Source organism: Coturnix japonica, chromosome 33 (genome assembly GCF_054131305.1).
Source record: "Coturnix japonica strain WE chromosome 33, WE-NBRP24, whole genome shotgun sequence".
NCBI classification, from domain to species: domain Eukaryota; kingdom Metazoa; phylum Chordata; class Aves; order Galliformes; family Phasianidae; genus Coturnix; species Coturnix japonica.
In genome coordinates, this window is record NC_140695.1 from 816,537 (window position 1) to 829,790 (window position 13,254).

General features: G+C 46.3%; 2 protein-coding genes across 2 annotated transcripts in view; both read right to left on the minus strand.

The window, feature by feature from the left end:
* The window catches only part of LOC146755312 (cytosolic carboxypeptidase 4-like), a 279,729-nt gene that overhangs the window by 24,778 nt on the left and 241,697 nt on the right, over positions 1–13,254 (minus strand). The gene's annotated exons all lie outside the window — the stretch shown is intronic.
* Positions 9,062–10,625, minus strand: LOC146755313 (myosin-binding protein C, cardiac-type-like). Its single transcript, XM_085525725.1, has 2 exons — positions 10,313–10,625; positions 9,062–9,345 (listed from the first exon to the last, which is right to left on the minus strand). The coding sequence occupies exons 1-2, from the start codon at positions 10,521–10,523 to the stop codon at positions 9,062–9,064; spliced, it is 495 nt and encodes a 164-aa protein (XP_085381851.1). The 5' UTR covers positions 10,524–10,625.

Genomic DNA, 13,254 nt, shown 5'->3' on the forward strand with positions numbered 1-13,254 from the left:
AGATGTTGATATTATTCAAATGATGATGATTGGATGGGTGTTTATGATCTTCCATGGGCCAGTGCTTGATAGATGTTACCAGAGACAAATCATCTTGAAGTGCAGGTCCGTCTGCGTTTCATCAGTCCAGAGTAATGGTCCTAGAGGCTTAGAATCAATCTTAAGGGGAGTAATATAGATGTTTCAAGGGTACTAGGAGGGGAAGATCCGCCCTCCAGGGCAAGATACAGGCCGTATTCTTATCTTGGGTCAATACTTCTGCTTGTACTGGATTATGTCCCGGCCTCCGATACCATACCCTCTGGCCAGATATCTGTGGCTGTATAACTATATCTGGCACCAGAGGAGGAGTCTTGATCTGCCATAGGGACATAATAGGTGTTCCTTTAGCAATAAAGGCCGGAGTATTGACCACGATGTCAGTAGGCCATGTACCTATCACCGAGGGGGTGACTGAACCTCCCACCTCCAATAATCTCCCCCAAGGTGCAAGTAGGCCACACCATTTGGGTCCTACCTGCACCTTCCAAGGCCAATTTATCTTATGGATTCCCGGTTCTAAATTCTCAGGGGCAGGGAGCAGAAGATTATTTTCAGTACCAACCTGCGGTTTTACCTTATTATCGGTGCCTGTAATTTGGATCCTAAGAGGGGAGGCCCATATAGTTTGTAACATTTTCAGGGCACTGGGTCTGCCATCCCGAGGTCTTTCATTCAGGTCCCGCACGGTTTCATATAATCTTTTTGTCCACCCCTGCAGGGACTGAGAGTCTGTTTTCAGGGCAGCCTTAAGGATACCATTATAACGTTCAATAAGGCCTGCCCCTGTTGGGTTATATGGCAGGTGGAATCGCCATTCAATGTTGTTTTCTTCTGCCCAGCGCTGTATCATCGCTCCAGTGAAGTGAGTCCCTTGGTCACTCTCGATAACTTGAGGTGTCCCGTATGCAGACATCAGTTTAGTAAGTGCCTTAATTGTGTATGCTTGATTTGCCTTTGGTACAGGATAGGCTTGCAGCAGTCCACTTACAGTGTCAACGCAGGTCAGGGCATATCTCGCCCCCTCAGACCGAGGGAGGGGCCCAATGTAGTCGACCTGCCATCTCTGAAGAGGACTATATCCTCTAGCAATGTGGGATGTTGTTTCAGGCAACGGTTTCGGTCTCATCTTTGAGCAAGCATCGCAATCCTGACATGCTTGAACGATATCAGATAGTTGTACAGGCAGCCCCCATGCTTTAGCAGCTGCCCACATTATCTTCTGTCCAGCATGCCGTAGCTTCTGATGTAACCAACGGGCAATATTTTCAGATTGTGAATTCTCAATCCATCAGATTCGGGCCAGTGTGTCAGCTTCATCATTTCCTGGTGACTGCAAGGGTTGATGACCAGAGACATGGTAGACACATACTGTCCTGTGTTTGACCGTATTCCAAATGTCTACCCACATGTCTTTACCCCAAATCAGTCGGGTGTGGATAGTCCATTCCTGGGTAGCCCATTGCGTAATCCACAGAGTGAGCCCCCGGTACACAGCCCAACTATCTGTACAGATGTTCAGGACGCCGTCACCAGGTTCTTTAGTTATAACCATCCACACGGCTCGCAATTCTGCCCATTGGCTGCTTTGACCATCCCCCTCATCAAACCAGATGGTCTCAGTAGAGGGATGGTATGCTATTGCTCGCCACTTGCTCGGGTTGCCTCTGCTGGACCCATCCGTATACCAGGCATCTTCAGGAATAGGATATCTTCCTTCCTGAACGGGACTCTTCTCTGGTGGAGCAACCATCGGTTCTTTTGATGTATCACTGTGATACGTCACTGGGCCTAGGATCTTCTGTAGTTCTTCTTTAAGTGGAGATGAAGACAGACTGCTTCTCTGGCTTAGATAGGCGACCCATCGTGCCACCGTTTGTGCTTGGGCCACCCCCATCTTAGGAAGGTGAGTCAAATCTCTCACCCACCCCTGGATTGGTAATGAAGTCTTAACTATGACCTCTGCTGTTTGCGTTATCGGCTCTACTGCTTGTAATGCCGAATAGGCAGCCAATAACTGTTTCTCAATCATGCTATATCGTTCTTCTGCTCCGTGCCAAACCTGAGACCAGAATCCAATGGGGGTTCGAACAGAACTCTGGCGTTGCCACAGGCCCCAGCCAAAACCATCTTGAGTAACATGAACATCTAGTTCAGCTGGGAGGGTCGGATCAAATATACCCAACGCCTGAGCTTGTTTAACTGCCAGTTTTGCCTGTTGGAAAGCATCCTGTTCTATCTTTCCCCAATTCCATGATTGACCCTTCTTTGTAAGCTTGTATAATGGCCTTAATAGCTGAGCTAAATGAGGTATAAAGGAGCGCCAATACCCCAATATACCCAAACATTCTTGCAATTGTTTTGATGTTGTAGGGACTGGAAACGCTTGGACTTTATCTACTACCGCACTGGGTAGTACTTTGGTTTTCCCGGACCAAATTACTCCCAGGAATTTTACAGATAGCCCCGGACCTTGCACCTTCTGTGGGTTTATAGCCCACCCTCTTTTCTGCAGGTAAGCTATCAACAAATCTGCTGCTTGTCTCACCGCCTCTAACGAATCGGATGTTAACAGGAGGTCATCAATATAATGATATAAATTGACATTATTTGGCTTTTCCCACTTAGCCAGATCACGTGCCACTAAATTATGACAAAAAGTGGGCGAATGTACGTACCCTTGGGGTAGGACCTGGAAAGTCCATTGCCTCCCTTCCCATGTAAATGCAAACTGATCTTGCGATTCTTCACTGATTGGAATACTGAAGAATGCATTCGCCAAATCCAAGACACAGTGATATGTTTTGATTTCCCTGCTTAGTGTGTCCATTAGGGAGGCAATATTGGGTACAGCCGCATGAACAGGTGGCGTGACCTTATTTAATTCCCTATAGTCTACTGTCATCCTCCATGTTCCATCCGGTTTTCGCACTGGCCATATTGGGGAGTTATATGGGCTATGTGCAGGCCTTATAATACCCACTCTTTCTAATTCCTGCACCGTCTTTGTTATTTCATCCTGCCCACCCGGGAGTCTGTACTGTTTCACATTAGTAATCCGGCGTGGCTTCGGCAAACAAATAGGCTCATGTTTTGCATGGCCTCTCAATATTGTCTGGATTGCCCGGATACTAATGCATCTCTGCCGCAATCGGAACTCTCCCACTGTTGTATGGAGAGCCAGACCCCACAGGATATCAATTCCTAATATATACTCTGGAATTGGGGCAATGGATACCTTGTACTCCCGTGGTGGAAGACGCCCGACCCCCAGTTTTACCCAGGTTTGGGTGACCGGAATGGTTTGTCCCCCAAAACCTCCAATCATCACTCTATTACCTTTAAATTTAGTTGGGTCTCCATATATTATAGATGTCTCTGCCCCGGTATCAACTAGGGCCATAACCTTCTGTATATTCTTTCGGGACCAGTATATCGTCAGTTCCACATAGGGCCTCCGGTCCCGTCTAGAGGCCCTAGGAGGACTGACATCCCTCGTCAAGCCATGAACTGAGCCAGATTCAAGTCTTTTACCTCCGATACCTCCGGTGTCATAACCCGAGGCACCTGAGGTGGCTTCTTTTTCCTATTTGGAACTATAAAATCTTCTAAATTCCATGTTGTTGTTGGTCGCCGCTCTATAAATCTTATCCCTGGCCTTTTGGGTTTATTCTGAAATTTTTGTTCATCCTTCAGTTGCTTCCACAACTGAAGGAGAACCTGATTGGGCTGCCCATCAATTTTTGAAAACTGAACGCCTGCCCGGAGCAGATCATTAAACATTTGTTTCCGGGATACCCTAACAGGTCCTGCCCGAGAAGTTCGCGGGGCCGATCTTCTGGCTCGCACTATTGGAAAAGCCTCGGCATCCTCAATCACCCTGATATTGCGCTTAGCTCGTAAACGCTCAGTTTCTCCGAGGTCTGCTACCAATTGGGCGGCTTGTTGGACTACTGCCTCTGCGGATACTACTGGATTAAGTATGGAAACCAAGGTTCCATACATATGAGAGGGTGCTTACTGTAAAATTAGGTCCCTCATTCCCGCAGAAAATTTAACCATATCAGGGCTATCGAATGTGTCTTCGTAGATAGCCTCTCTCATACCTAATTCGCGTATATAATTTTGAAGGTCTTCCATAGAAGACCACATCCCTGTGTTTACTGGCATGTCAGTTTTATTTGTCCACACCATGCGGCAAGCAGCCATTATCCATTCTACAATTGAATGGTTTTCTTCAGGGAACTGAGTCCCAGCATACAGTCTCTGCCGAAGGGCAGGATGTACTGTTATTGTGGCCAACTTAGATACTTCGGGGCCACTAACCAGTACACTATCTGCCCCTGAATCCCATAACCGTAATAACCAAGCCGGAACACTTTCCCTTGGCCTTTGCCTAAATCGTTGCACTAGGTCCATGAGTTCAGTAGGCGTATATGGACGGGCTGTTACATGTAAAACAGATTCGGCAGGGGGCCATTGATCAGGAGGCACTCCTGCTGGTCGATCTTGAATTTTCTTTGTTTTTTGAGTTATTACTGGACGGACTTCTAGTGAGTCCATCTCAGATGGTTTTTCTAGATCAGATTTAGTGATCTTATTTTGATTCATTTCTTCAGGATCTTGATCGTCATTAAATGAAATGTATCTAATTTGAGGGTTGGAGGAAGAAAATGACGTTTTTTTTCCTGTCAATAGATTGATCTCACCCTCCAATTTTTCAATACGGGCCTTTAACAATTCATTTTCATGTGCAACGTTGTTTGATTTTATCTCTGCCCGATTTAAAGCATTTAATAATGGCCAGGCTGCCATAGATGCAGCCATTCGCTTTTCTTTTGTAATTAAGATATCTTTTTGTAGTCCTAGAAAGTAATCAGTTAGACAATAGGCATCCATGTTATTTGGTACTCTTAAAGGGCCCCATTGTTCAATAATTGTTGCTAATTGGTAATATGGGGACGCCTCAAAACCTGGAATTTGTCCAGGAAGGCATGTCCCTAAGGGGGTGGTCTTCTCCCCCTTGTACCAATTAAAGATTTTCCACACAAAGGACATTTTTTTTTTCCCCTTATATTTCTAGATGCCAAGTCAGTGGCTCCTGCCTGGCTTGCCAAATGTATTGGCAATAACTATGCTGGTATTAACAAGGATAGCAATTACAAGTAAAATGGTAGAAATACAGAAGATATAAGGAAAAGGGAACTCACCAGAGCTGAGGTGATCCTCCCTGGTGAGCAATCTCCAAGAGATGCTGCCTCAGTGAGGGTCAGCCCTTAAATGAGGTCTCAGAGGAGGTGGAGTCGAACTCCACCCCTCCAGGGAGCACAGCTACATAACTTTCACCTGTGCTCCCACAGCTGACCCCACACTTGCCTCAGCTGATCAATCAGTGGTTCACATTGTGATCTCCCATACACAGACAGAACCTGCCTGAGGAGCAAGCTGATGGCTGTCAGCTACAGGCAGACCTAGCTTTGTACTGCATTTCTTAGAGCAACAACTGTTGCTTTCAGTCACTGAATACACCAAGGCCAATTACTATGCCAGGAACATTTATGGCATCAGTGAACAAAAAATGCGTTAAAAATTGTAATAGACAGGAGCCATTTATTCTTTTATAACTAGGTGACCAAAGAACAACAGTCCTTCTAGAGTCAAGCTGTTAAGAACTAATAGCATCAATCAATATCACATAGATAGATTACTTCCCTGCCCTAAGACCATTTTGCGACCATTTGGTGCTCCTAATTAAGCCCTCTTGATGGCATTTTGTCTGAGCCATGCGACATTTTGTGATAGGAGTTACTGCTAGTGTTCCCTTAACCCTACACCAAAGTAGGATGTATCCATTCTCAGGGAATCATGCAGGCTTCCTCTGTATTTGATGCTCAGAGACAGCCCCAGAACTTTTTAAATCTTAGCTTAGCTCTCATCCAATAATGTTCATCAAACAGTGCAACTTGTCCTTTGGGGATGCCTTTGTTCTGCATCAACCAGTTCCAACGGAGTCTTCTTGGCTTGTTTTAGATCAGTTTTTCAACAGATAAAGCCAGGGTCTTTGAATTACAAAGTGAAATTGCAGAATGCATGATTCTCAACCAAACAGAACAGCAGGTGGGATGCAGGGTGAATACCTGAACCAACACCACCTGCAAGCAATCCTTCAATATCTTAGGAATCTCTAGCCACCCCAAATCCAGTGTTGTGCTTGATCTATCATCTCTGCTGAGTTTTTAGCTAAGCTGATGGTGAGCATCACGGTGGTGATGGGTGAGCAGTCGGACTAGAGGGTCTTAATCAACCGTAAGGATCCTGTGATCAGAGGAACGTGAATGTGCTGTTAAAGGTCACAAGCGCTGCACTGCAGCATGAGCATACACAGCAAAAGGCTTTCAGTAGAGCTTCAGTTCATAAATGAGGACTGGGTTATGGAAAATAGGCTCAAGATATAAAACAGAAAACAGATCTTAACGCCAGGTTCTGTGAATGCAACCAGCTGAATTTCACAGATATTGAATTTCAATGACAATTTCTTGTGTTATTTTACCCTCCAGCTCCACCCTGAACAGGAACATGTCAGTGACAAGCATTACTCCTCCAGGCTTGACCTAACAGTGCTTTACTTGCACTATGAGCTAATGGCTGTGCTTACAGCACCTCAGGGAGACACCTCAGAGATCACAATGTCCTTCGGGTACAGCAGGAGACACTCAACTCTCCAAATGTGGAGTTTAATTTGTCCAAAGAGGAGACAGGATTCCCATGCTAATAACTTAGGACCATTTCAGTCATAGGTTTAAAGATGATGTAAGTGCTGAGGCAATACATGAACTAGATGAATGAAGCCCAGATGTCAGGGCTCAAGTCGTGACTCCAGCCCCAGCTGGAGCTAAGGCTGTCTTGAATTCATCACAACACAGTTACATTATTTGCTCATACTGTGGATTTGCATAGGGACAACAGGAAGGTCAGAATTGCTTCAATAGAGCTATGCAATCTTTGTCCTAAATACTGGAAACCCACAGCTTTGGACAAATAAAATGAATTAAGTCTGAAGTGCTTTACATGGATTGTGATCCTATGTTTGCCTCACAAACTTACCTGAGACTTTCCAATCAAAAATCAGAGTGTCATCTCCAATTGTGTAGATGTATGTTCCCTCGTCTTCTTTCGTTACAGCTGAAGCCACAAGCTTATGCAGTTTCCCTTTATCTTCCATTGTGAATTTCTTACTGGTCTTGATTTCTTTGCCATTTTTGTACCACTTCACCATGACATTGGCTTCAGAGGTCTCAGAAACAAATTCAGCTTGTTTTCCAGCAACGGCCCTGATTACTCCTCCACTTGTCTCTTTGATTACGAAGTTTGCCAGTGCTGAAACAAAATATGAAGACACAAAATACATATGATGGTAAAGAACTGCAGGGACATTGGTGACCATGAGGCATTCATTTATCATAAGATCAAACGTGCACGTTTAATCCTAGTTCTAATTGCTAGATTCTAATTCAGAAGCTGGCAAATTGGCAGCTTTTATAAACCACGTACCAGATTACCTTATCTCCACAAGTTGAAGGGCATACACTGTACAGGGGACAGAGCCAAAGGAAGAAGCCCAAGGCTTCAAGAAAATGTCTAAAATAGGAAAACTGAGGAAAGAATTGGAACAAGCAAACTAGAAGGAAATCAATGGAGGGGGTATCTATTACTGCACTGTAACCCCCTGGCAAACAAATCAAGCCTAAAAGATAGAGATATCACTTAGGACTGAAAAGAAAAAAGAAAAAAAAAGAATTCCTTTATGGAAATTAATTGGAGTGCAAAAGTTAGATGATAAAACTGGCCCTTATTAACACACAGTGGAATAATTGACTTCAAAGATTCAAAATCTCACCACTGTCTTAGCCAAAAGTTCAAGCCTAAGTCCACGGTCCTATTTTACTGAGGGTAATTGAGCTTGTTTTCCAACTTCTTGTTAACATATCATTTCAAAACAGCGCACACAGCTGAGTTGGGTCTGTTGAGACAGCGCAGTCAGAGCTGCTAAAATCAAAGTCTGGATTATGCATGCATTTGTTCTGCAGTTCCAAGAACACGCATGTATAATACAAATTCAACAACGTTCTACAGAATGCCTGTATTTAGGAGCTCGAGAGCCAGCTGATGGACACTGGGATGCCTGAGATCCTGTCAATACATTTAACTCCATCCTATCATACAGTCAAATTTCATTCATTTTTTCAGGAACTGTCTCTTATCATTGTAGTCCCGTCACCACTGCTGGATGTGAGCCCAATCACACAAAAGCAGCTGCTGGTTTTCACTGCAGATACTGCAGTAAGGAGAAACAGCCTCCAGACTGGACCAGCTGAGCGTGGCCCTACCAGGATTTGCTCCAAAGGTCTTATTACCAGTAGTGCTTCCCGATGAAATACATGGGGGTCCTCCTTTGATTCCAACCCCAACCCACCCCACCATGCCCCCTGATAACATCCATCAGGGCCACATCTCCACAGCTCCTGAACACCTCCAGGGATCCCACCACCTACCTGGGCAGCCTGTGCCAGTTAATTCTATGGGCAGACCTGCCAGTATGAAATATTATGCTAACATGACAAAGAGAGAGAAGAAAAGCAAAATTAAGACTAGCTGACAAGCCTTGGCAGGAAGTTCTGCTCTCCATCAATTTAGTCCCTGTGACTCTTCACAGGTGTTTTCTACATTTGGGATCACTGCTACAAAAAGAGATGTTGACATCATCTCTTGTGGCCACCCTGACAGAAGAGCAGGAAGGCTGGGATGCTCTTTTTCCTATCTTTCCCTTGACTTCCTCTATATCTTAGGGACGAATCACAGGACAGAACACAGAAATCAAATGGCTCTACAAAGCAGATTGGCCAGTTCAAGTCAAAACAGCCACTGAAAACACCCCAGATGCTGTCTGACAACAGCTGGACTGTCGGGGAGTCAGGTGAATGCAGTCTGCTGGCCCTGGGCAGGAAGAGGACAGCCCAGACTGTCACATACCTTTCACTGAAAGCTGATAGAGCATTTTATCCCCCTCACAGATGCACTGATAACTTGCAGCATCATCCATTGAGTCGTTGTGAATTTTCAGGGTGTGTTTCTTCCCCACAATTTGCAGTTCATAATTTTCACTGGCCTTGAGCTCCTTCCCATCCTTCATCCACTCCACAGTAGCGCCTGTGTCTGAAAGCTCAGCCTGCAGTTTGGCTTCCTCACGCAGCCAAGCGCAGATCTTCTCTACATCTTTGCTCTTCTTGGTAAATCTCACTGCAGCACCTGTCAGGAGCAAAGGCCTCATTATTTCAATTTATATCAGGCTAACGTGGTCAATGTTTGCTGCAACATCTCTGAAAAAGTATCACCTTCTGTTCCTGCACTCATCATTGTGTCAGTGCTGAGCAATTCACGATATTTCATTTGGTCTTCTTGCTGGATTTACTAAGTAAAAATCAACCAAACATCTCCTTCTACTGATTAAGAATGCTCTAAACATGCTTCTGCAGAGGTTTCCACCCAATGACAAACAAGTCCTCCCATAATGAATGTTTATTTGTTCTACTTTGTCATGCAAAGCTGATTGATAGAGATATTATTGGAATGATTGCTCCCCTACTTCTAAACTATTCCAGTGCAATCAGAAAGGCTGTCTGAACCTGGAGCTGAAAGTACTGCTCTATGGTGATGCAGTGGTAAACCTGGTGACTGAATGCACTGGCCAATAGCTGTGAACTGCAGACATTCATCAGCTGGCATGCTTGCACGTTGTTGTAAGGTCAATAGTAAACATGGCATCCCCTCCAGGTACAGCTTCACCAGTTGTTAGGGGGGATTTCACAGCCAGGACTGGGTCTGAGGAAGAACATGTATGTCTTAATGCTCTTTAGATGCAAGTCTGGTATCTCATTTAGAGATAGAAGATTAAATCATAGGTACATTTCTACTTCTCCCTTTGCATGAGTGCTAGAAGAAGCACTTCTGTGCTTAAGATCTGTTACAGAAAGTTCTGCCTCTTGCACATGTGAGATATCAAAAGATAAGGATATTCATGTCTCTGTCACAGAAACAACTCGTATCACTTTAGTGGTAGCTGGAGGTTGATAGGAGATAGGAGAACTGGGAATAAAGGAAATCCTTTGGTGTGTTAATGCACTGCTAACCTTAAAGTCAAAGGAAGCATCTTTAGGGAACCAACACAGCTGCTCAGCACACACTGACCCATTTCCATTGGGGTTTTTGTGCTTACCAAGGTGCACGCTCCCTGGGAATTCCAGAGACGGGCTCTGTCCATGCGCATTGACTGCAGACACTCGGAACTGATCATCAGCCTCTTCAGACAGATTGCTCACCGTGAACTCTGGGACGGGGACATGAGACTCGTGGCACCTCACCCAGGTGAAGCCAGTTAGTTTCTTGCATTCCACAATGTAGCCATCGACTGGAATGGGGCGGTGCATCTTCGGAGGGGACCATGCCAGCGTCACTGAGGTTTCTGTTTTATTTTTCACCACAGGGTCAGCTGGGGGCTGGGTGGGAGGTTTTCTGGGAGCTGAACAGAAATAAATTTCAGAAATATTAGCATAAGGTCATGTAGGCTGGAAAAGACCTTCAAAAGACCTTCAAAATCAGCAGACTCAACTTTCAGCATGACCTACTGAGTCCCACCATTAACTACTGTGGTACCTGAGGACATACATGACAAGCTTATTCCTGCAGGTATTTGCATAGTGAATATATTGACCCTCTGGTTGCTTTGGAACATTTTAGAGGTTAAAATCCCATCAGACTTTTTCACTGTGTGCAGCCACTGATACAGGCAGGAGGCTGGGAATTACCTGATGGGCTCTAGTTACAGACTACTGACACAGTAAAGGATTGATTTCATTTAATTTTGGCCATCAGAAAGTTTGGTGTCTGGTTTCAGTCACCCATCTGGACTCCAATTATAATCATATGGAGAACAGCGCATTCAGGAGAACTCATCTCAATAAACCTGAATGAAATCACAGAATCATAGGATCATGGGAGGGCTTGGGTTGGAAGAAACCTTCAAGATCATTAAGTGCTAGATGCCAAAGGTCCCACTAACACAGTATTAAGCCAAAAGCTAGACGCTGGAATCAGATCTCCTGACCTTACCATCAGAAATCGAGATGTCATATTTTGCTCAGAGGTGCCTGCTTGTAGGAGGGACAGCTTCCGAGCTTTTTCTGCTCCAGGAACCAGCTCGAGCTTCAGAATTTAAACAGCAGTCAGAAATTAAACTGAGCTTTGTCACCTCCATCAAATAGAAGGAGTGGTTGGGTGGTACAGCTTTCCAAATCGCTTAGAAACTGTCACAACAATCAGATGCCTACCTTTTCTTTTTGAACTTGTTAATACATAGAGCTTAATAGCATCAGAATGCCCCAAGCACTTCAGACAACAGGACAGCTGTAAACCCTTCTTTAAGGATTCCTTTGTTTAACCACTGAGTAACTGTAATTCAGTGGTGCTGGTAGGAGAAGGGAAGTCCTAATCTTCCCAGATGGTGAACAGAGTTGATGTTCACATGCAGACTGGTGCTGCAGCAGAACCAGAAACCACTCATTTGGGAAACACAGCACCAAGAAAATAATGGGAATAGCTTCATAAAATCAGGAGCTTCACTCAAATTTCATGTCAGATCTATAATTCTTCCTATTTTCAGGAAGAAATGATTTCCCTTTTTCTTGTAGTTTTATTTTCTTTTCCTTTCCAGCAAGCAGCTTTGTAGCTTACAAATTGTTTTCTAATCACCTCCTGGTGTGGACAAATCACACAGGTCTGACTCCATGTTTTACATAGTTAGCATATTATATTTGTTCCACTATGGAACTGTACAGTCATAGAATGGCCTGGGTTGAAAAGGATCCCAAAAATCATCCAGTTCCAACCCCCTGCTATGTGCAGGGACGCCATCCACCAGACCAGGCTGCCCAGAGCCACATCCAGCCTGGCCTTGAATGCCTGCAGGGATGGGGCATCCACAGCCTCCTTGGGCAACCTGTTCCAGTGCGTCACCACCCTCTGAGTGAAAAACATCTTCCTAAGATCCAACCTGATCCACAACCCCTACACACCCTCAGAGCCCCCTAGAGCCCCTAGTCCTCCTATTGCCCACCACAGCCCCATATGCCCACTAGAGTCCCCCTCAACTCTCTTTACAGGCCCTGCACAGCTCTATATAACAGTCTTATAGAACTACCTCTAGTAGAAGCAATCTCCACACAGAGATCCTTTCCCAGCACACTGCGCCACGGGGGGAGCAAAACGGGGGGGGGCACATACACACACAGCGCCGGGGGGGCCCGTAACCGACCCCCACCCATCCTTTAAAGGGGCGGGGGGTCCGTTTTAATGGGGGGGGGGGCGAGATCACCTTCACCCCCCACCCCCCCATCCCCACCCCATCCTTTAAAAGGGGGGTGTCCATTTTGGTGTTGGGGGGCAGTGACAATCCGCCCCCCCACCCCATCGTTTAAAGGAGGGGGGGTCCGAGACCACCCCCCCCACCCCATCTTTTAAGGGGGGGGGTCAGGGGCTCATGGGGGGCAGCCCATCGTGCACAACATTGTGGGGGGGGGGGGCTTTAAAAGGGGGGGGTTACAAAAAGCATAGCTCTCAACTATAGATGGGATTGGGGGGGGCTCAATCGATGGGGGGGGGCCCTTCATGCAGGGGGGGCACAGCGTAAGGCAGCGGCTTTGAGGGGGGGTGTTGGGGCTGTTTGGCCTTTGGGGGGGTTATTGTGTGCCCCACCCCCACCACCCCCACACACAATGGGGTGTTAATGTGGGGGGGGGGGCTTAGATTAGTTGCGTTCCCTATAGCACTGCCCCCCCCCGTCATTAACCCCCCCGCTTTATCCTTACGGCTGAGCCCCCCCCCGACAGCGCCCCATTCATCTTGATGTGGGGGGGGGGGTTTGTCACACGACCCCGGCGCGGCTTACGGCACATCGTCGACCCCACCCCACCCCCCATAACCCCACCCGGGGGGGGAGGGGGCGATGTGGTGAGTGGGGGGGGGGTTCCGGAGGTGGGGGTGAGCAAAGCGCAATATGGGGGGGGGGGTCCTATAACTGGAGGGCAGCGGCTGCACAAAGAGCCCGCGGGGGTCGGAGAGCAGCACTTTGGCTGGGGGGGGTCCACGGGGTCCGGGGGTAAT

What these genes read in the sequence shown, in the direction of transcription:
- LOC146755313 (XM_085525725.1), bottom strand. Translation starts at nt 10,523, where the DNA reads ATGCACCGCCCCATTCCAGTCGATGGCTACATTGTGGAATGCAAGAAA. An exon ending in CCCAGGGAGCGTGCACCTTG is followed by an intron (nt 9,346 to 10,312) that starts GTAAGCACAAAA and finishes TGCTCCTGACAG; the next exon opens with GTGCTGCAGTGAGATTTACC.